The sequence below is a fragment of the Trichomycterus rosablanca genome, chromosome 7, assembly GCF_030014385.1.
Source record: "Trichomycterus rosablanca isolate fTriRos1 chromosome 7, fTriRos1.hap1, whole genome shotgun sequence".
Lineage (NCBI taxonomy): Eukaryota > Metazoa > Chordata > Actinopteri > Siluriformes > Trichomycteridae > Trichomycterus > Trichomycterus rosablanca.
Window position 1 is genome coordinate 36,952,910 of NC_085994.1, and position 21,984 is coordinate 36,974,893.

The window sequence follows — 21,984 nt, forward strand, 5'->3', positions numbered from 1 at the left end:
TGGTGTGTAGCAATAAGGTCCTTGGTTTGATTCCCAGGTGGAGCGGTCCGGGTGCTTTCTGTGTGGAGTTTGCATGTTCTCCTTGTGTCTGTGTGGGTTTCCTCCGGGAGCTCTGGTTTCCTCCCACAGTCCAAAGACATAAAAGTGAGGTGAACTGGAGATACAAAATTGTCCATGACTGTGTTTGACATTAAAGACTTGAACTGATGGATCTTGTGTAACCAGTAATTACCGATCCTGTTATGAATGTAACCAAAGTGTGTAAATCATGATTTTAAAATCCTAATAAATAATGAATAAATAAATGTGCTCAGTGTAATAGGGGAGGCCGGACAAACCATGATTTTGGTCTGGATAAAATGATGGTAAAAGTATGAAAAAATACATTGAACTGAAACAAGAATCAGCAATAACAGTAAACCATCTACCTGATATTGTGTAGATCTCCCTTGTGCAGCTAAAACAGCACCAGACTGTAAAGGCATGGACTCCACAAGACAGAGTTTACGGTATTAACGGTGTTCTGAGCTATCTGACAACGCTTATTTCTATACGTTTTCTCTTTTTTTTGGTTTGTGTATTTTTACACTTGATGTCTGTGTTGTCTGTGTGCAAGCAGGTCAGTTTTATAGAATCACTGTGGTCTTTTCATCATGTGCACACACACGACAGAGTAAGGTTGGTTTGTTTATTTGGCTGGTATGTTTGTTTCATGTGTATGTGTGTGTGTGTGTGTGTGTTTGTAGGTGGCCTACTGATGAATATAAGCAGCAAGTGTTCTGCTGCTGGATCTCCTGCTGGTCCTGATGAAGTGAACGAGCCAAGTTTCTCACTGCTTGCGCACGATGGCGTTAGTAAATGAGCCAAATTTGCATGACAAAACAGACTGAATGGAGGGCCGTGCTAGAGGGGTCTTCACACACCTATTGCTCAAACACACACATACACACTCAAACACACTTAGAGACACAGAATGCTGAACAGTAAGGACAGAGGTCGGATTGGATGTGACGTTGGATTTGGTCTTGTATGGACATGATGATGGAATCTGAGCTGAAGGAAGAACTGGAGAGGAGCACTGACATCTAAAACTGGGTATAAATGGGATTTTATAAATAATTATAATATACACACAGATACATTCTGAAAACTTTTCAATGTGACTAATTTAAAATTATTGTCATGAACACACACACACACCTGTAAGTGGACCTGTGTGATCCCACACAACCTGGTTCTCTCCCAAACCCACACATACACACAAACACAGCAAGACAGATGTGTGGCAACACAGACAAAGGGACGTTGCACTACGAGGGACTAAAGAGACACCAGCACGGGTACAGATACAGTCCCTGCTTCTGTAAGTCTGCTCTTTCATTATTTCTGCTTTAGACATGAAGCTGCCTGCTATTATTTCACTTGTCGGTAACATTAGTAATTGTGTTCAAAACGTAAAAGGCAAATTCTCATTTTCATGAATGCAGAACTATTTGAGAAATAGAGGAACTTTAACTTCTGAAATCATTGCAGTGCTGGCTAACTTTCATTGCATGTGCCAGTTTAGGATCAAGTCAGTATCAGCTCAATGCTATTGATTTACTGAATCTAATATCCTGGACTATCAGGCTTTGGTTTGGTTTGATTTTTATTAACTGAATTTACAATCTTGAGCTTTGCGATTGTTCCTTTTCTCTCTGTTGCGTGATGCAGATGATCCAGTGAAGATGTCCTCTCTGCTGCTGATGGTGATTTTGGCAACAGCAATGGTAATTGTAATTAATATTTTAAAATACAACATACTACTATTAAATACCTCTTATTTAACTTTGTTCACTGTATTGTTAGATTCTGTGTTTATTTTGTGTTTTGTGTTTCTTGCACTGAAGACTGTAGATGCTGCCAGCTCTAAAAAAACAATGGCAACACCGAAACCTAAGCCAGAAATTACTAAGAAGTGTTTTGTGGGTAAGTTGGCTCAAGTCTTTTCGTTATTAAATTTTACTGAACATCAGATTGGGCTCCAGTTTGGCCTCCAGTTTGGGCTCCAGTTTGCTTTATTACAAGTTTAAGTCTAGTTGATGTCATTGTCATTCATGGCCAGCAGTCTTACTTGACCAGTGTAGGTAGAAGAGCAGTTTTATCCTCAGTGAGTAAGAAGATTTTGATAATGAAATAAATATGAAATAAATTTAATGTAAAATGAAAATAAACGTTTAATGTCATCTAAGACTTTAAGATTTATTTTGAATAAACTGTAAGACATGCAGGACGGCACAGTAGCTCGGTGGGTAGCACTGTCACCTCACAGCAAGAAGGTCCTGGGTTCGATCCCCAGGCAGGGCGGTCTGGGTCCTTTCTGTGTGGAGTTTGCATGTTCTCCCCATGTCTGCGTGTGTTTCCTCCAGGAGCTCCGGTTTCCTCCCACAGTCCAAAAACATGCAGTCAGGTTAATTGGAGACACTGAATTGCCCTATAGGTGAATGGATGTGTATGTGTGTGTGTCTGCCCTGCGATGGACTGGCGCCCCATTCAGGGTGTTACTGTGTGCCTTGCGCCCATTGAAAAGCTGGGATAGGCTCCAGCACCCCCCTGTGACCCTAATTGGATAAGCGGTTAAGAAAGTGAGTGAGTGTAAGACATGCAATCCCACACTTTGCTCTAAACCTACCCACTTGTAACATTTGACACAAGCTGCCTTGTGCAATTTAAACCACGGTGAATGAACCTCTTATATACAGACAGCAGTTCGTCTTCTTCTTCTTCAAAAAAAAGTGTAACCATTATAACACTCCATCTTCTTTAATGGCAGATTCTGTAGCTCTCAGTCACCAGTTCGAGTCCTCAGATTCCATGTTGCAGCTTGTAAATGCATCTTGCAGCTTCTCTCAGGCTCTCGATTACTGCCAGAGTCACTTCAGCTCCCTCACCGTTCTGGCTCAGCCTGAGGATGAAGAGGGTACAAAGGAGCTCCTCGCTCAGGCTGCCATTCATCAACCAGTGTGGGTCAGAATCGATAATAAACTGAACACCAAGTCCACACAGAGTGCTTCTGAACACAGTAAGTTAATAGACACACACACACTAATAATGTGTATTTCTGTGTGGAGTTTGCATGTTCTCCCTGTGTCTGTGTGGGTTTCCTCCGGGAGCTCCGGTTTCCTCCCACAGTCCAAAGACGTGCAAGTGAGGTGAATTTGAGATATGAAATTGTCGATGACTGTGTTTGACATTAAAACGTGAACTGATGAATCTCGTGTAACCAGTGATTACCGTTTCTGTCATGAATGTAACCAGAGTGGGTAAAACATGACGTTAAAATCCTAATAAATTAATAAACTGAGTAAAAGGAAGGTGATTACTTACAAACTAGAATTTGTTCCGTAACCTTGACTACACTGACAAACATCTTATTTTTCTCCTTTGTTTCTACTGCAGATGTTATTCTCTCAGGTTTGTCCTTTCCTGCTAAATCACAAGATGGCTATGCTCGAATGGAGACCTCGTTTCCTCCTCTTTCGGCCGTAACGGTGTGCCTGCATGCTCAGTTCGGCCGGCATCATGAGGATGTGGCCACTCTGTTCTCATACGCCGCACCCAAGTTAACGAACGAATTCCAGCTGCGTGGACGTGTGGACAAAGTCAAGCAGCAGATCCATTTGGCCCTTATCATTCATGGAAAGCACCACTCTTATAAAGCTTGGTTTCCAAACAGTGGCAGCTGGCATCAGATTTGCGTCACTTGGCAGAAAAGCGATGGGCATTGGGTCATATATGTGGACGGCGAACAACGTGATTCATCATCTGATTCAGGCTCATCCAGGGATATTTATGGAAGTGGGATTTTTATTCTGGGACAAGATCAAGATTCCTTCGGTGGAAATTTTACAGAACCGTTCGTTGGTAACATAACGGAGTTTAATATTTGGGACGTGTGGTTGAACCAGACGCAGATTCAAATGCTTTCCATCTGTTCACCTGGGATGAATCTTAAGCCATTTTTTAGCTGGCAAGAGCGCAATCTGACCCTGCACACTGTGGTGAAGGAGATAGCCTTAATAATGAACTGCCCAGGTATGTAGCCCCTTTCAGTCTACACATTTGTGCTCTTACAAAAAATGTGCTAGCTATAGATCAAATTAATAAATACAGTGTTTTCAGTGGTTGTATTGGATGAATGTTCCTAGATTTGTTAATTACATAATCATCTCTGTTTCACGCACACTAAGTACTAGCAGCATAACAAACACCTACTGCATCTGCAAACTAATGTCTATAATTTTACATTTTCTTTTTTCATTTCTTCCCATTTTCTACCAAGTTAATCATTTCCAATTCCCTATTCCAGTTCCTCTGTTGTTTGCGCCAATCCCATGCTGGTTTAGACTAGTTGCCCGCCTTCTGTAAAGTCACCGGCCGCTTCTTTACACCAACCAGCACCTTGACCAGACAGCAGGAGTTGCTGTTGCAGGAGCTTAGAACAAAAACCCTATCCAACCTGCCCTCCTAAGTTAGTCTGATAATTTAACACTTGATCAGACATTAACATGTGCCATTCTATGCCATCCTCCAGTTGCTTTTTTTACCAGCATCATAGCAGTGAACATGCTGCTGGACTTTTCAATTCCTGACGGTATTAGAACTGACCTTCATTGTTTGTATTGGCAGTAAATTGGCTGCTACATGCGACAGTGAATTAGCTGGGCTAGATAAACCATTTAATGACCACCAACCTTTTCTTGGGAAAAAATAAATAAATAAATTCTGTGGCAACAAGAATTGGGCTGAATTTTATATAGTGTAACACATGCTTAAAAAAATAAAAAATAAAAATAGCATCTTAGCCAGCAAATAGCAAGCTACAGGTTTACCTTAGCTCATGTTTTCGAGTGCAGTACTGATGTTTATGTACATAGCATTTTCTTTCTGCAGACTTTCCCCCTTTTACTTTCAATGTAGAAATTGCTACCACGAAAAAATGTTACAACCATCACACAGTATATCATGTAATACTAAACCAACATTGTAAACACTACTGTTAGCAAATGGCTCGCAATGTTAACTTACATTTTGATTCAACAGAAAACTTCTCTGATCTATTGTGTCATAAAGTTCCTTATATTTAGGAGTAACACTATACTGGCATGCTTGAATTTTTTATTTTACTAGCTTCATGAGCAGTGCCCTGATAGGTAAGGCAATAAACATGCTTTTCTGAAAAATTCAGCCATATTCACTCCTTTGCTGCCAATTTCTGTTTACATTTGAGCTGAAGTAGGAGAAAGAGTTTAGCTCCTGCGTGCCAAAATAAAAAGCTTTTTGCAACAAAATAATATTTGCTGTAAAGCTTTTGTGGCTGTTAACTGTTAAAATCTTGAGATGATTTTGTCTTAGTCTTATTTTGGTATCTCTTGTATTTAAGGTTTACAGAAGCAGAATAAAATACAGCAGGATAAATGCAAAGTTCTACAAGAGTTTAATTATGGTGCACCACGATACAGGGCAGAACCATGCTCAGAAACGTTCCTCTTCATCTGCAAAACCAGCAAAGGTCTGTCCATAAATATGTAAACTTGAAAGAAAATAAGCTTAGAATTACTGTTGAATCTGATCTTTAAGAATGTATCTGTGTGTTTGCTAGACCGTTATCTGAAGAAGAAAGAGCTGGAGAAATCTCTCGTAGATCAGCCAAGCCCTTTCATGAAGCACCTACTTCAACATGGCATGGTAAACCTTGTACTCAGTCTCGTGCTTTTATTTTCAGTATCTAGTTCTCACTTTCACTAGATCCTTTTACCAAAATAATAAATTCCAACACATACCAAGCACCATATCAGCACCGACACTCATGTTCTAGAATGAACTACGTATCATTTTATAAAATGTGTTGTTTATTTTGCTGCTTCAAACAAGTCCCCCACCTGAACGTTTTAAATGTGTAACAAAAGGTCAAGCACTCAGCAGAGAAGTTCTTTTTTCTAGTCTGCATTTAAAGAGCACAAGGTTTTCAGCCAGACATGCAGCTAGCCTGTCTGTATGTACAGCTGACAACCTTGTGGTCTTTGAACGTGGACCAAAAAATAAATTTCTTTTGCTGAGCACTTGAACACTTATTACCCACTTACAAATGTTCTTTTTGTAGGGGCACTAATGGCTGTACTAGCAGTGCCTTAGCTTGTTAGTAGCTCAAGGCTAGTCCGCTCTAGTCTAAGCATACAATGCTGTGAAAAAAAGTATTGCACTCTTTCTAAACACCTCTATTATTGCACATTTGACACATCTATTTTTATAGTGGCTGATTGATTGGAAATTTAAAGAAGAGTGTGAGTCATATTCTACAGGGTTGTTAAATCATGCCTGGCGGTGTTCAGTTGATTTAAATCCACAGCAAAGCATTTGGCTTTTTTTAGGTCCGTGTTTGAAGACCACAAGGTTATCTTTTTTTTCGGGCGGCACAGTGGCTCAGTGGGTAGCACTGACGCCTCACAGCAAGAAGGTGGGGCAGTCTGGGTCCTTTTTGTGTTTTTTTTGGTTTTTTTTTATTCTGTCCCCGTGTCTGCGTGGTTTTCCTCCGGGAGCTCTGGTTTCCTCCCACAGTCCAAAGATGTGCAAGGAAGGTAAATTGGAGATACAAAATTGTCCATGACTATGTTTGACATTAAACTTGTGAACTGATGAATCTTGTGTAACCAGTAACTACCTGTCCTGTCATGAATGTAACCGAAGTGTAAAACATGATGTTAAATTCTTAATAAATAGATAAATAGAATAAATAGATTCTTAATAAACTTTTTTCCCTATTTGCTTCCAATTTGGTCTTCTCCAATTCTCTCCCCATTGGAATTTTGCCACTAATGGTGCTCTCCCACACTAGCTGACAAGACCTGAGAATATAACACACCCATTATGCAGTCCACCGCAGGTTCTAGGTTTGTCCCTTGGACTAACAGATATGCTGTCCAATTTAGTGCATTAGCTTCACCCTTTATTGTTATTTTCTTTATTTTAGAACACCAGTGATGTCTTCGGAGCGCCGGGTGCAAATAAAACCTGGACATCTGTCCTGCATCTGCTTAATGTTTCCGAGCATTACGTACACAAGTCCAAGGGCCAGCTGGAGGACAGGGACTTGCCGTCCCTGGTGCAGATGCTGTCTCGTGCTGCTGATCTGCCTGCAACGGGCAACCAGAGCAACATGATGGCACACAAACTAAGTCACAGCTTTATTGGCCTGGCGGATACTCTTATCAGCCAGGAGAACACTAAGAAATGGCAGAACATCAGCGAGGTAAAACCACAGTACTGCATGTGATTAAAGATTTAAAGATGGGTCATTAGGCTACAGTTATACAAATATTGTCTGGACCAAACAATTTAAAGTTTAAAGGTTACACATTTGTATTAGGGCAGTCACTGTTTCAAGCCCCACCACTGCCAGGTTGTCACTGTTGGGCCCCTAAGCAAGGCCCTTAACCCTCAATTGCTTAGACTGTATACTGTCACAGTACTGTACATCGCTTTGGATAAATGCCGCCTGCTAAATGCCGAAAATGTAAATGTATTAAATACTGTGCTGTTGGTGCAGCAGGTCATGTGGGTGCCCCACAGTAACATGGGTCTTGAGAACTGGGGTTTAATTCCCACCCCTGGTCGGGATGAAGTCTTACATGTTCTTCCCGTGTTTGTCTGGGTTTTACTTGGGTTTACATTCACTACCCTGAGGGATTGGCTACTGTCACCAGTCGTAATTGAGTAAATGAGTGTGTGTGAGTGCGATGCACTGGTCTTGTCCAAGGTGTAACCAATCATGTCCAGTGTATAAATGAATACTAGAAGGCTATTCAAGACACTTCAAGTGGCTCAAAGCTTTCCAATTTTATGTTTCATTACTGTTTCTATCGTACTTTGTCTTTAGATTGTTAGTGGACCAATGGCTGTGGTGCAGACCATCGATCGCATGGCATCCAACCTCAGTCCCCTGCTCCTGGAGGACACAGACCATGTCCAAATCCACAGCAACAATATCAGTGCGTCTTACCAAACATTCACCCTCATTTCTGCATGGTCACGTGTGTATTCATTTTTACTGCCATTTTTACTAACCTCACTGCCTGTATTAACTGTTTGAAACACAGGCTTGCAGGTCCATCAGACGGTTGTGTCAGAAAGTTCTCAGGGATCTGACTTTTGTGTTTCTGGTGAAGCCAATCAGACAAGTTTGGACTGCATTTCTGTCCCAGCTCAAAGCATGCAAGAGCTCCATAACAAGGGTACGTGAATATTTACTTCTAATTTTCTCTGAGGACGTTTTGATTGATCGCATTCACTCACATATAATCAGTCACCACACGTCGTCTCCACCATGTGTTCAATCTGTGGCCGTTTCTTATCACCTGCCAGTGTTGGGTTCCTGCCAGTGTTGAGTCATATCACATACAATGAGCTTTATTATATTACATTTTGTTATATAATTTTTTGTCTAAGAATCTTGTGTAACAAATATATAAAAATATAAGACATCAAGAAGCGAGCAAATATCTTGTTACTAGCCTAACAATGGGCTACACTGCATATTCAGGCTATACGAATGTTACTGTTGTGAATACAGTTTAACACGGTGTTTGTATGTGTTCAGGTTTTTCAAAAGTGACTCTGTTGAATGCATGGTATGGCTCCTTGACTCCGCTTTTAAACGAGAGGGAAAACATTACATTGTTTCCCACCATTACCGACAGCTCCCACAGGTAAGTGTCAGCACTCAGACTGTTGAAATCCGACCCCATTTTAGCTTCTAAATTATGGCCTTCAATTATGCTAATTATGCTTGAGGTATGGCTTTAGGCTTACTGGACTTTGTGTGGATGTGTGTTTGTGTTGTTGTTATGTGACTGTATATCAGGTATATGGGGACAGTTCTGGGCTCATCATTGATCTCCAGTGCAGTGATTGGTGATGGACAGCTTGTCCGCCTGGGTGTTCAATTCACCCTCCGCCATCAAATCAAGGTATGATTATTTTACACAAAGCATAAAACATTGCAACATTAAATCAAATTTTAAAAAACTATTTTCTTCTTTTCCTCCTTAGAGCACTTTGGGGAACGTTCAAAAGCCAGTCTGTGCCTTTTGGGATTTCAATCTCATGTAAGTAGGTTCTCAAATGCATCTCACTGCTTTACTTTAATTTCATACCCTACTTAGGTTAATGGCTAGTTAAAGGAAATGTCAGTGATTTTTTGTGAAATGTATTTTTTGAAATGGTAAAGAGCAAGTTATTTTTAGTAAATAATATTCTACAGATTATGCAACCACTCAAGTGCATCATCAGCTAATTAACTGTTACATTAGTTAAATAAATTGTTAAATAAATTAAATAAACAGACGGACATTCTATTTAATGACCTGATTTAATTCAGATGTAACTTTCCTGGAATGCTTATTTTTTGTTTACTCTTCAGGCCAGAAAATGGAGGAACGTGGTCCACTGATGGCTGTGTGGTCACTTCCTCTGAACAAGACTCTACTTCCTGTTACTGTAACCACACCACCAATTTTGCGCTGCTTCTACAGATTTATGATGTTCAGGTTGGGTTTCATTGACGTGACATTGCAGAAAAGTTACTAAGGAACTTATTTTTGCTTTTGTGTTCCAAAATATGTGTTCTGAACATTCAGACACAGACAAACAATGTTTAGTTCCCTAATTTGATTGAAATCTAAGTACGGGTGAGGTCAAAGCTGTTGTGTATGTGTTTGTGTGTGTTTTGTTTGCAGCGTACAGTAGAGGATGACAGAGGTTTGCAGATTCTTAGTTTTATCGGCTGTGGAGTGTCGTTGTGTGGGCTGATCTTCACATTTATCCTCTTCATTGCTGTCGGGTGAGAAACACTGTGTGTCAGCAAAGTGTCTGTATTACAATATGACAGATTTTTACTGATGCACCCACCACCTAGTGGGGCTGGTAAAGTGTATACAGCAGTAGATAGTCAATAGTCAACAACTCTGAAGTCTTTAGTGCAGTAACCAAAGACAGAATGCCAATCCATCATAAGGCCTAGCCATCCTCTTCCCTTCAGACACTGTTGATCATGTCTGTATGTGAATGACCGACAGCGCCATTGGGAATTTGACCCCTGGATCCCAGTGGTAGTGAGCTAGCATAGTTCAACACTGCTCCACCCAAGCTCCCATACTGCCTAATATGTATGCTAAATATTACTTAGCACAGTATACCTCATCAAAGAAAATGGCAAGAAATGTGACTTGGAAAGGATCAGGCCAGGACCAATAACCATATGACTACAGAGATAAGAAAAAATAGATAAGGTCATATGAGAGTGTATGTATGGCTTACACCAGGAGAATGGAACAGGCCCGAATGCTTGACCCCTACAAGCTTGTGGTCAGGTTTCCACATACTTGATGCTTTATCATGTGCAAATATTAACTAAATATCGCATGTGACATGCATTTAATAAAAACCATCGTATGATCTAATCATTAATATAAAATGTGTAAACTGTAATCCTAGCTCATCATTTCTCCTGCACCAGTCACCTGTTGATCTGTGTGTTTCTTGCTCTGTGTCTCCCTCTAGTGTCCCAAAGTCAGATCGGACCACGGTGCATAAGAATCTGATAGTGGCTTTAGCTGTTGCTCAGTTCCTGCTAATCTCCAGCTATTGGGCCTCTGAAAACCAGGTACAGTACTGCAAAAAGTACCTCAAGTCAAGTAAAGTACTTTTATTTTGCATGTGCATTGCATTCCAGAAACATTTGTTTACTGGAATGCTGGATGCGAGACACCAGTAACCTCACAGTACTGATGATTTAACAACATTTTAAAAACATAACACTATATATACAAAGATATAGAATAGCAGCAGATTTTAGAAGTGATAATGGAACGTATTTAAAGTCACTCTGACATTTTGGTAGAATAATAAGGTGCTATTTATGATTATTAGTGTAGCACATCAGTGACTGAACTAGCTTGATGTTAATGAACAGGATTGACCTGAAGTCTAGGGTGACCATACGTCCTCTTTTTCCCGGACATGTCCTCTTTTTTGGACCTAAAAAAGTCTTCCAGTCGGAATTTCTACATCACCAAAAATGTCCTGGATTCTGCTTTTGTCTGTGTGCGCTATTCTTTGTGTGTTTTGCACTGATTTCACCTTTCTCTTTAGGTCTTGCCTTCTCGCACTTCTCCTGAAAAATACAGTGCAAATGAAAATGCGCAGAAAATAATACGATTATCTGACCATAAAGGCATTTGTTAATTGTATTGTTAAAGAGTAGCTGTTTATTTATTTGTAATAGTTGCATTATTGCTGCATTTGTGAAATATTTACCCCCACCCCCATTTACAATCCTGACATCCTGCAGATTAAAACTGTTCTTTAATCTATTTGCCCTTGACCAAATGCTCCAAAAGTGCTTGCCACATGGAAGTTTGGCAAACAAGTTGGGGGCCTCAAGTCCGATGTGATCTTGAGGGCCTTCCTTATAGCTATCGAAACTGATATATGACTTGTATGTTGATCAGCTGGTATTTTATATATCATTAGAGAAAACTGTTATACCCTGTTATGTAGCGTGTTGGGCAAACAAAACTTTCCATCAAACTTTTTCATATATGTTATTTAGCTACCTTCAAGCTCCTTTATGTCTCAAACATACTTTTAAAATTAAAACACAAATTGTCCTGTAACCTCGTGCTTCTAAACATAAACCAGAGATTTTTTTACTTTTCAACATATTTACATCATTATCATGTCACAGTCAGAAAAACATATCAGATATTGTGTGCTCATTGGGCAGCTATAATGGACAACTGAAGTCAGAACACATTTTCCTTACCACCAGCATTATTCCAAGTAGAGGGTGTCAAACTAGGGATGTTTATTAACAAATTAATCAATAATAGACAATGAGGTGATCGTGGGTTAATACTGTCAGCTAAAAATATTATTTTAATATTTCCAAGAGTTGATACTTGAGTCGAGTCCCTGGGTCCTGTATTTCTTTATTGAACTACTGCTAATACTATTTCTTGTCCTGCGCGCCCCCTGCTGGTGGAGAAAGATTTCGCAGGCGATTCATTACACTGTGGAATAATGGAGCTTTTAACGATTAAACGAAACCCGGTGTCAAGCAATTATACAAAATATATCAGCTTGTATTTAAGCTCGTTAAAGTATCATTTTTTGGTAAATGAATATTTTTCAATGTAGACTAAAGAAGCACTGAGCACCAAAAACGTCTTAGCTAACTGGCTAACTGACTAAAGGGACTTTGTTTGCTAATTAGTGCAAGGTCGTAGCCATGAATTGAACATTTGGGGGGTGAAGGGGGCAAATCAACATGTCACTTCAATAAATATTGTGATTTGTGATTACGACCTTGAATCACTTAGTGTGTGTGTGTGTGTGTGTAGGACCTGTGTTTGGTGGTCACAGCTCTTCTTCACCTGTTCTTCCTCTCATCTTTCTGCTGGATGTTGGTGGAGGGGTTGCTGCTCTGGAGTAAAGTTGTCTCTGTCAACATCAGTGAGGACCGCAGGATGAGATTCTACTACGCCCTCGGCTGGGGTATCTTTCATTATAGTCTACAAAACAAAATCCATTTCCACAGAAGGAACTAATAATAAAAATAGTCTTTTTCCTCAGGAAAGAATTAGTGTATTTTATTTTCTTAAATTAGGCAGATATAGAACCGTTTATCAACTGCTTTATCCTGGTAAGGGTCACTTGGGGTCTGGTTCCACTGGAAAACACTGGGTGCTGGTCAGGACTACCCTGGACAGGGTGCCAAACCAAGTTGAGAATTAACTTAGGAACTTCGTTTGGGAGAAAACTTTTATAAACGAAAACTCCTAGACGCTCATGCTCTTTAGACGCTGTGAACTCTATTCTAAACTATCTCAGAGTTCCCTCACCCCCTTCCCAAACTGTTTCACAATTACTCCCCACATTAATACTGTCAATGTCTGATTATAAATGACTAGGCCTTTTTTGGATCCTTCTTTTATACCCTAGCATGATTGCAGGCCCTTTTTTAAGATGTTTATATACGTTGTTCCTGTTTTTTGTCCGTGTACTGTTCTCCTTCAAATACAGGTCAACTTAGTTTTACAAATCACTGCTCCCTGTTTATATTTTCATTAGTTTTACTGTCCCAAGTCTTCTGAGTGTTAGTTCAGTGTGTTACAAAAAAGCCTTATCAAATCCTCAAAGTGCTGCACAATAATGTCGCAGAAGTGTGAGTTCCCTACAGCACCATGTCCTAGGGATCTTGGTTTAAAGTCGTCACTCTCTTTGAGAGGTCTGACTTGTTTCTCTTTGTTCACTTGGGTTCCTTATACCTCCCAAAACATGCAAAAGGTGGATTTGCTACTTTAAATTATTACTAGATGTAAGTGAACAGGTGTGTGTTGACTGCGATGGATTAGTGACCTGCCCAGGGTGTGTTTGCCATAAACACAGTAGTGTTTCCAGATGGCACTAGATTCCAGTAGTATTCTACCAGTATTTATTAAGTAATATTAGTCATTAGCGTGTGTGTGTAGCCATGATCATTACATGCATGTGTTTATGTATTTGTGTGTGTGTGTGTGTAATGACTGTGCATGCTTGTGTGTGTTTATAATGTTGTTTGTGTGAGTAATAACTGTGCATGTGTTTGTGTTTGTGTGTTTATAATGTTTGTGTGAGTAATAACTGTGCATGTGTTTGTGTGTGTGTGTGTGTTTATAATGTTGTTTGTGTGAGTAATAACTGTGCATGTGTTTGTGTGTGTGTGTGTGTGTGTTTATAATGTTGTTTGTGTGAGTAATAACTGTGCATGTGTTTGTGTGTGTGTGTGTGTGTGTGTTTGTGTGTTTATAATGTTGTTTGTGTGAGTAATAACTGTGCATGTGTTTGTGTGTGTGTGTGTGTGTGTGTGTGTGTGTGTGTTTATAATGTTGTTTGTGTGAGTAATAACTGTGCATGTGTTTGTGTGTGTTTACCATTCGCAGGTTTGCCGATCATCATTGTCTCTGTAACCTTGACAGTGTCGCTAAAAAAGTACAAGGCGGAGCAGCACTGCTGGCTCAACACTGACTCTGATATTATTTGGGCTTTTGTGGGGCCTGTGCTGTTCGTTCTAACAGTAAGTGTGTGTGTGTGTGTGTGTGTATGTGTATGTGTTTGTGTTTGTTTCTGTGTGTTTTAAGCTTCCCTGTCATATCTGTTGCTGTCTCTTGTTCTTAGGTTAATGCCGTGGTCCTGTGTCGGGTCATCATGGTGACCGTCTCTAGTGCACGGCGGCGGGCGAAAATGCTGGCACCAAGCTCGGACACCAAAGCCCGTCCTCTGGATCTGACCTGGTAAGACCCTTCAAATGTATTTCTCTCTCTGTGCCAGCATAATGCCAGCATTTAGAAATCCTACTACCTGATGGACAGATTACCAGTGAGCAAAACCAAATTGTGGCTAATGCTAACCTAATCCTAAATTACAAGCCATTTCTGATGTGCCACTACCACCTTCTACTATAATTTTGCTACCAGGACTTTGCTCTTTTATTAATTGCTGATGGTGGTGTTGGTTGTAAAGAAATGATAATTATGTATCTTTAAACTACACCTAGCTGTTCAAAAAAAGAATCTAAAAAGCAGAAGTCTTTAAAAAGCCCATATTTTTGTCTGGCATAGATAACCAGATTCTCTTCCACGACTCGGGAGCCACTCAGACATACAAACACACTTTAGAATGGTGTAAACAGCAGCACACGATCAATCCAAACTCTCATTACCCCCCCCCCCCCCCCCCACACACACACAACCCAACCCAACCCCACTCCCCCCACCTACACATTCCCTCTTTCAGCGCTCTTTTTCTTCAGCTCAGCTCTGACGATAATTGCTACATTTATTGCCGCACCACTTAAGACTCTTCAAGCACTGTTGACGTTATATAAAACTAGCGCCTTCTGTCCCATCAACCAAAATCGAAAATCTCATCTGCTTTTGTGGCAGAATGGAGCAGCGGAGACGAATTGTCACTGTGCAGCTCCGAAATGGCACGCTCCTGCGCCTGTTGTGCAGTAGAAAGGAAAGAATAGCACGAAAAATCTGAAATCACAGAGACCTTGAACAGTTGATGGTATGCCAGGAACATATGACAGCCGCCAGTTCAGCCATAAAGAGCAGGAGGAAAAAAGAAGAAATGGTTTGATGGAAAATTCAATGTACACTACTTTTTTAAATTTTTATTTTAATGTTTGGTGTCTCTGTACTAAAAATTTGTTCATTAGAGCTACTAGGCTAATAATGATAATAATAATAACCCAGCTCAGCTAAAATCTCTTTCTTTAATTCCATTAATATACTGAACCTTTATATAATTGCTGTTTTAGAAATAATGTTGTCAAATAGGAGTTATTTTTTTGTCAGTGACCTTTTAGAGGCTTAATTTTTTAGTAAGCCCACCACTATTTTTCTCCCTCAGCATAATATAATGTTAAAAATGTAAAAATGTATAACAAAACATTTATTTTGTACACAGTGGTAAATCATGCCAGCCCACCTAATACAGTTTGCATTTGCAGGGCAGCGACACGTCCCGTGTTTATTCTGATGCCGGTTCTGGGTCTCACATGGCTGTGTGGGATCTTGGTGCATCTGTCTGTGGTTCTGGCTTATCTCTTCATTGCACTTAATGCATTCCAGGTACCTAACACACACACACACACACACACACACAGAGCTTTGGTGTACTGTATGCTATTTACAGGTGGCACGGTGGTGCAATGGGTAGTGCTGTAAGAATGGCCTGGGTTAGATTCCCCAACTAAACAGCTGGTGTCCCTTTTGTGTGGAGTTTGCATGTTCTCCCAGTGTCCACGTGGGTTTCCTCCAAGTCCAAAGACATGCAGTCAGGCTAGTTGGAGTTAGTAACATTGTGTTTGTGTGTGTGTGTGTGTGTGTTCCCTGTTATGGACTAGCAACCTGTTCAGGGTGTTTTATGCCTTTTACCCAATGAATCAGACCCACCACAACCCTGACCAGGATAGAATGATAGTAAAACAGACAGTGAATGAATGTATGCATGAATGAAGGAAAGAAGGAATGAGGGAAGGAAGAAATAAATGAATTAATGAGGGAAGGAAGTAATGAATGAATAAAACTACTAATCCCTGTAGATTTTGGGTGCACAATTTTTGCTATCAGCTATAAAAATTGTTTACAATAAATGACATGCTTTCAACTTTGTGGTAACGGTTTGGTGAAGCATGACTGACACAATGCGAGATCTATAAAGACATGTTTTGGTTCAGATGGACTGCAGTGGCCTGCATATAGCCCTGATCTCCACCTCATTAAACTCCTTTGGGATGAATTGGAACATTGATTGCAAGCCAATCCTTCATCCAGCATCAATGTTTGACCTCATAATTGCTTTCTTGACTAATTGAGGCTGTTATACCAACCAAACGGGGGTCAACTATTAATGTCCATGCTTTTGGAATGGGATGTCCAACAACCTCATGGTCAGGTGTCCACCTACTGTTAAAGTGCATCAGTGTGTGTTTTACACAAGACTTCTGCTATAAATGTTTATTACCCCCTCATAACTCATAACTCGAATAAATACGTCTATAGACTGGACTCTCTTTTTTGATCCTTTCCTTCCTTCCTTTTAATCCTTCTCTCTTTCCTGTCCTCCCCGACTCCTTCCTCCTTTCCTCCCTCTCTCTCTCCTTCTGTCTCTCTCTTTCTCTCTCTCTCTGTCTGTCTCACTCTCTTGCTCTTAAGCTTTCCGTGGACCAGGCTGGCCGTTGATTGACCCTGTGCTGGGCTTGTTAATTTAGATTTATGGTGTGTGCGCAGGAGAGAGAGAGAGATAGAGTTGGGGGCGAGAGATACAGAGGGAGTAGGAGGATCATCAGTTGGTTCCGTGTTTGGAAGGAAGCAGTGCTGATATAATTAAGCCTCACAAATCTATCACCACTGACTCCTGATCTGAGGTCAGTGAAAATCAGGCTGGATTAGAAAAGAAAGAAGAAACTGTTTTCTTATGTGGAAGTGGAATTGGCTCAGATTGTTGAACTTTGGGAAACTTGTTTGGATGTTTTTAAGCTGTGCAGCTTTTAAGTCGACTCTTGATGCCATTAATTTTAGTTTTTTTTTTTTTTTTTTTCAGTTTGTGTTTGTCTCACTTTGTTCAGTTGAGGGGAAACAAGTGTTCACACACTTTTGTTTATGTTATTGTTTATTGTTTATTTTACAACCAGTGCATTTATTCACTCAAGTTTTGGATATTAAAACTGAAAAAGCAACAATTAATTTTGAAACTAAAAAATAAATTAATCCAGCACAGCTTAGTTTGCCACCTCAGTAGTTTTATAATTTACAAAAGTACCCCCGCTCACAGTGACATCTTTGGTCCCGTTTCTCTGGTTATATTATTATAAATAATATAGTTAAGATGATGCATTTTTTTTCTATTTTATTTTATGCATTTTCTCCTAATTTAGCATAGTCAATTTGTCTTCCGCTGCTCACACCTCCCCCGACCCGCGTGCAGCCTTTAGCAGGGGGTGTGCACTCTGCACAGGTGCCTCTCTGTCTGCCAATCAGGGTCCTTACACAGCGTTTGAACAACCCACCCACGTAGTCCGGTCATCTCGCCCTAGCAGAACTGTGTCTGCTGCAGGCACTGACAATTATGCCCGCTAGATGGCGCCCAGCCGACTGGTGGCAGTGCCGAGTTTCAAACCGAGGAGTTCAGAATCTCGGAGCTGGTAATGATGCATTTTTTAAACCATGAGCATTACACAGCCTTTAATGCCTTTGAAAAAATGGCCATATTGTCACAGCCATTGTCTTTTAATGACCAATTTCAGTGTGAATCTGCTTGTATATGTTGTGCAGATTCAAACCCCGGATATCAGCAGCTGTGGGTTAGCATGTTTTACCGCTGCGCCAACCAAGTGCTACTTCTTTGTCACTTATTTACAATTTACACTCTTAACTCTGGTGTCCCCTCCACAGGGCTTGTACATCTTTTTGGTGTATGCTGTTTACAACAGTGAGGTACGCAACAACCAATTTTCTCTTTTATTAGTGCATACACGCTTTTACAAGCACAACATTCAAGTCATGACCTTGTATACTTTTGAACCGCAGGTGCAGAACGCCATAAAGAGAATTCAGGAAAAGAGAAAAGCTTTGTCATTTACTGTAAGCGAAAAAAATATAAATATAATTCCACCTTCATGCACACAATCACACACAATATAACAGAAACCGTGCCTTCAACATAAAAAAAATAATCATAAAAAACTATTATAAATTATAATTATTCATCTGTTTTATCAATGTTTTGGCAAAATATCGCTGAATGCTTCCAACTGCCTCAGTCTGTTAAGTTTGTGGCTGCTTTATAAGAGATGTTTTACTGTCACACAGTACACGAGCTCTGATCTTTTCCTGATCTTGCAGAATTGTTCTCAGCCGGTCAGCTTCATGCCATCTCAGAGGACTCACGGTGGATCATGGGCAGAAAGCTTGCCAACCCCTTCGAGTCCAGAGAGCAGCAGCTCCAGCTACATCACCAACTCCACGGCGAGCTCCCTCGTCATTAAGAATGGTGTGTGACCGCACCTGAAACTGTGTGCATCTGTGTGTGTGTGCATGTTAAAAGTGTCATCTTAAAGAAAGAAAAGGGGGTTACTCTTTATTTAAAGGGCATCTACATTGGGGCTTCATGACACATTCATAAGCAGTGCATACATTATATGCTGTACACTACAGTGCTGGAGGAGTGAGATAAAGTCACTGTTAATATTCATGAGCAGCCATTTAACTTTCTGTTAATGTTTTTAATGCATGCTTGTCTTTCTTAACGTTTCATTTCATTTTCCATTAACATTTGTTCTAAATAAAGAGTACCTAACCAAAATTCTTCACTTTGATGGTATCAAAATGATTCTTTCAGCTAATATACTGTAGTGTCTTTATTAATACTTGCATGTGTAAAAGCGCTGCATCAATGATTATAATGGTGTTATAATTGCAAAAATAATCACCACAGGTCATGATAATACTGCTGCTGAACTAAAAGGTACCTCAGTCCCCCCCAGAAGTCATTTTATACCTATAAGAACACTCCACACACACATACCTTATACACCCTTATACACAGTCACCCTAAGTCTGGAGTAAGCACATACTGTTTAAGTAAATAGGTGAACCTTGTATGTGGCCATTTTTTGAGTATTAATTTATGCATTTTAATTCCTTTTTCTCCCAATTTAGCGTTTGCCAATCTGCCCCTTGGGACCCCGGCGGCATCCAAGGAGGGTGTAAATTTGCCTGACACACAATCCCTCCCATGTGTGCGCTGTCCACCAATCCCTTCTTATTCACCCATACATACAGGCTTTGTGTACAGAGAGCCACGCCCCGATCTCTGCGCTCCTCCATTTACTGTACAGGCGCCCTGGGCAACCTTGTTCCTTACACAGCATTGATAACCCTACTGTTTAGTCCGGTTTTTCCCACCCAGCAAACTGAAAGTCAATTTTGTCTGCTGCAGGCATTAGCCAATTGTGCCTGCTAGAAGGCGCCCAGCCGGCCGGTAGCAAAGCCGAGATTCGAACCCACGAACTCGTCTGTGGCCATTTTTGACACCAGCAGTGCTGACTGCCAAAATTAACGTCAGATGTTTAATAGCCAGTAATTCTCCTCATTCTCAACACGTGTGTTTTTTTTATCAGAGTTGCCATTCTCTCTCATATTTCTACTGCCAACCGCCCTTTAACAGTGCCATAAATTTTGATTTTATAAAGTTTTTTTTTTTCCTGGCAAATGTGGTAGGTCTTACATCCACCTCATCAACTACTGGCACTTCTGGAAAATGCACACACAACTGACTATAAAAACATTTTTGCATATACTTTTATTTTTATTTAAAATAGGAACAAGAAGCTTCCCCTTTTGTAAGGTACATTGAATGAAAAAAAAAATCTTATTTTATCAGCTTGTGCCACAATGGCTGGAACTCCTTCATTAACTACATTGTGCAACTTTCCTTTGCTAAGATAATAGCTGAGCTTCCTGTGTTCTATGTTTAATGAGACTGGAGAACACATGGGAACAGGTCTGAGACCATCAGTTTATGAAAAATCTCCTCAGATCTTTCATGTTTCGAGGTTCACACTTGTAGACTCTCCAGCTGATCCTACAGGTTTTTATATGATTAAGTTTAGAGCACTGTTACTGCCACGCTGCTACAGCTAAACCTTGATTCTGTGATCAGTGTTGATTTTTGAGGCATGCTTTAAATCATTATCTTGTAGGAAGGTTTGCCCAGTTTAAACCTCCTGGAAGAGACAGGTTTTAGTTTGATTCCATGTATCCACATAAGTAGCCCAGGGCTACTTTAATGGAACAGCAGTCCCACATTAGCATCCACCACCATGCTTCACAGTAGGAATAAAATCTTTTTCTGCATGGCTCTTTGTTTCTGCACCCAACCTCTTCCTGCCAAAATGTCTAACAAATCTAACATGGAAAAATGTCTAACTAAAAGTTCTAGGAACTTCTGGTAAACTACAAGTGCTTAAGTTTGTTAGCTTTTGACAGCAATAGCTTTCGCCTGTACACGAACACAGCTTCTGGTTATGAAGTCTGATTGAAATGTTTTAACTCAACTAATGTATTTAATTCCCTAAGTGTGATCTTTTGAGATTATGTGGCCACTTGAACCATCCTTATTACTGTACATGCAGTCAAAGATTCTTAACACCTCCAGCTGCATTAAACATCTTCATTATTGCCCTAATAGAAGTGAAGCCATCGTTAACTGTTTAGCTATTTCCTGACTTGTGCACCATTGCTGACCTTTTGCTGATCTGGTTGTTCTTACAGTGATTCATGAGTAAGAGAATTCGACCTGCGTGACACCTCATATTTATACTGCAGTGAAAGAAGAAATATGAACTGACCATTTAGTTGTTCATAATCCCTCAAGTGAACTTAAAATATAGAATTTAAATGGGAAAGTATTTCATTTATGCTCAACAATAGAGGCACCAAGATGTAAGAAAATGATTTATAATGATAGAATTGTTCATTTATTGAACTTCTAATAAATTGAAGATTTACAACAATTTTGTGTAAAAATTCAGGAAATAGTCTCTGAAATACTTTAATACACAAACCTAAACACACTAATATTTTTGTTTTTTAGTTTCTGATCTGTTTTTAAGCATTTTAAGCATAATATTAGGTACCAACAGTAAGAGTTTTAAGAAAGGACAGTAATATTTGGGCTGTGTTATGGGTGATAAATGAATCGTTTATAAGGTAAAGGCATCAAACATTTAGCTGAGATCAAGGCTTTTTCAGTGTGTGAAATTGGTCAGTCAGAATCGTGCATCATAACAGATTTAAATCATTATTTTTATAGATGTAGAGGGCTTAATTCTCTCCATAACCTCATTCTTTTTCCTCAGTTTTATGCAACACACTTAAATATTTTGTTATTTCACACATTTTAACATAGCGTCTCACTTTGCTTTATATAAGATTTAGTTATTGTTTATGAATGTGTTATAAGCTTCCTTGAGTAGGTCTCATAATAAAGTGAAGCCAACATTTGTGGGAAATATATTTTCTAAAATATTGTGCATTTTCTGATAACCTAACTCTCTACCAATCTTTTATTTTCTCTCTCTCTTTAGAAAGCTTCAGAAACGACAACTTTGTGACTTTTTCATTAAAGCCATCTGGAAGAAATTCTGTAAGTAACCTGTTCTGTGCTGTATACGAATATACAGTATATATGTATATATAGGTTTTCCTAATAAATTGCTCGAAAGCTATAGAAACCCATATCCCTCCCTTAAACTTGTGCTATTCATGATCTTTTTTGTAGGTGGTTCAGTTAACATCCTTCAAACCCTCAGGTAAACGAATTATTTTTGACTTTGCA

General features: G+C 39.8%; 1 protein-coding gene and 1 long non-coding RNA gene across 5 annotated transcripts in view; one reads left to right on the top strand and one right to left on the bottom strand.

Moving 5' to 3' along the window:
- Positions 1-1,001: 1,001 nt before the first annotated feature.
- Positions 1,002-21,984, top strand: part of adgrd2 (adhesion G protein-coupled receptor D2) — a 31,387-nt gene continuing 10,404 nt past the window's right edge. For 2 of the 4 annotated variants that reach the window (XM_062999359.1, XM_062999358.1), the window contains exons 1-26: positions 1,002-1,095; positions 1,208-1,363; positions 1,714-1,769; positions 1,890-1,968; positions 2,813-3,061; positions 3,439-4,074; positions 5,423-5,551; positions 5,642-5,727; positions 7,010-7,288; positions 7,916-8,027; positions 8,136-8,270; positions 8,636-8,744; positions 8,900-9,005; positions 9,088-9,143; positions 9,458-9,584; positions 9,774-9,877; positions 10,597-10,699; positions 12,438-12,591; positions 14,019-14,152; positions 14,254-14,369; positions 15,593-15,713; positions 18,039-18,080; positions 18,174-18,227; positions 18,489-18,636; positions 21,734-21,792; positions 21,928-21,958. In XM_062999359.1, coding sequence (XP_062855429.1) covers positions 1,279-1,363; positions 1,714-1,769; positions 1,890-1,968; positions 2,813-3,061; positions 3,439-4,074; positions 5,423-5,551; positions 5,642-5,727; positions 7,010-7,288; positions 7,916-8,027; positions 8,136-8,270; positions 8,636-8,744; positions 8,900-9,005; positions 9,088-9,143; positions 9,458-9,584; positions 9,774-9,877; positions 10,597-10,699; positions 12,438-12,591; positions 14,019-14,152; positions 14,254-14,369; positions 15,593-15,713; positions 18,039-18,080; positions 18,174-18,227; positions 18,489-18,636; positions 21,734-21,792; positions 21,928-21,958 — 3,310 coding nt within the window. In that variant the 5' untranslated portion in view covers positions 1,002-1,095; positions 1,208-1,278. Of the gene's footprint in view, positions 1,096-1,207; positions 1,364-1,713; positions 1,770-1,889; positions 1,969-2,812; positions 3,062-3,438; positions 4,075-5,422; positions 5,552-5,641; positions 5,728-7,009; positions 7,289-7,915; positions 8,028-8,135; positions 8,271-8,635; positions 8,745-8,899; positions 9,006-9,087; positions 9,144-9,457; positions 9,585-9,773; positions 9,878-10,596; positions 10,700-12,437; positions 12,592-14,018; positions 14,153-14,253; positions 14,370-15,020; positions 15,131-15,592; positions 15,714-16,874; positions 16,995-18,038; positions 18,081-18,173; positions 18,228-18,488; positions 18,637-21,733; positions 21,793-21,927; positions 21,959-21,984 lie in introns of those variants that run through there. The other 2 variants (XM_062999360.1, XM_062999361.1) reach the window with 2 other exon arrangements.
- Positions 9,388-10,648, bottom strand: LOC134318435 (uncharacterized). Its single transcript, XR_010013383.1, has 2 exons — positions 10,557-10,648; positions 9,388-9,870 (listed from the first exon to the last, which is right to left on the bottom strand). It is a non-coding gene; the product is annotated as an uncharacterized LOC134318435 (long non-coding RNA).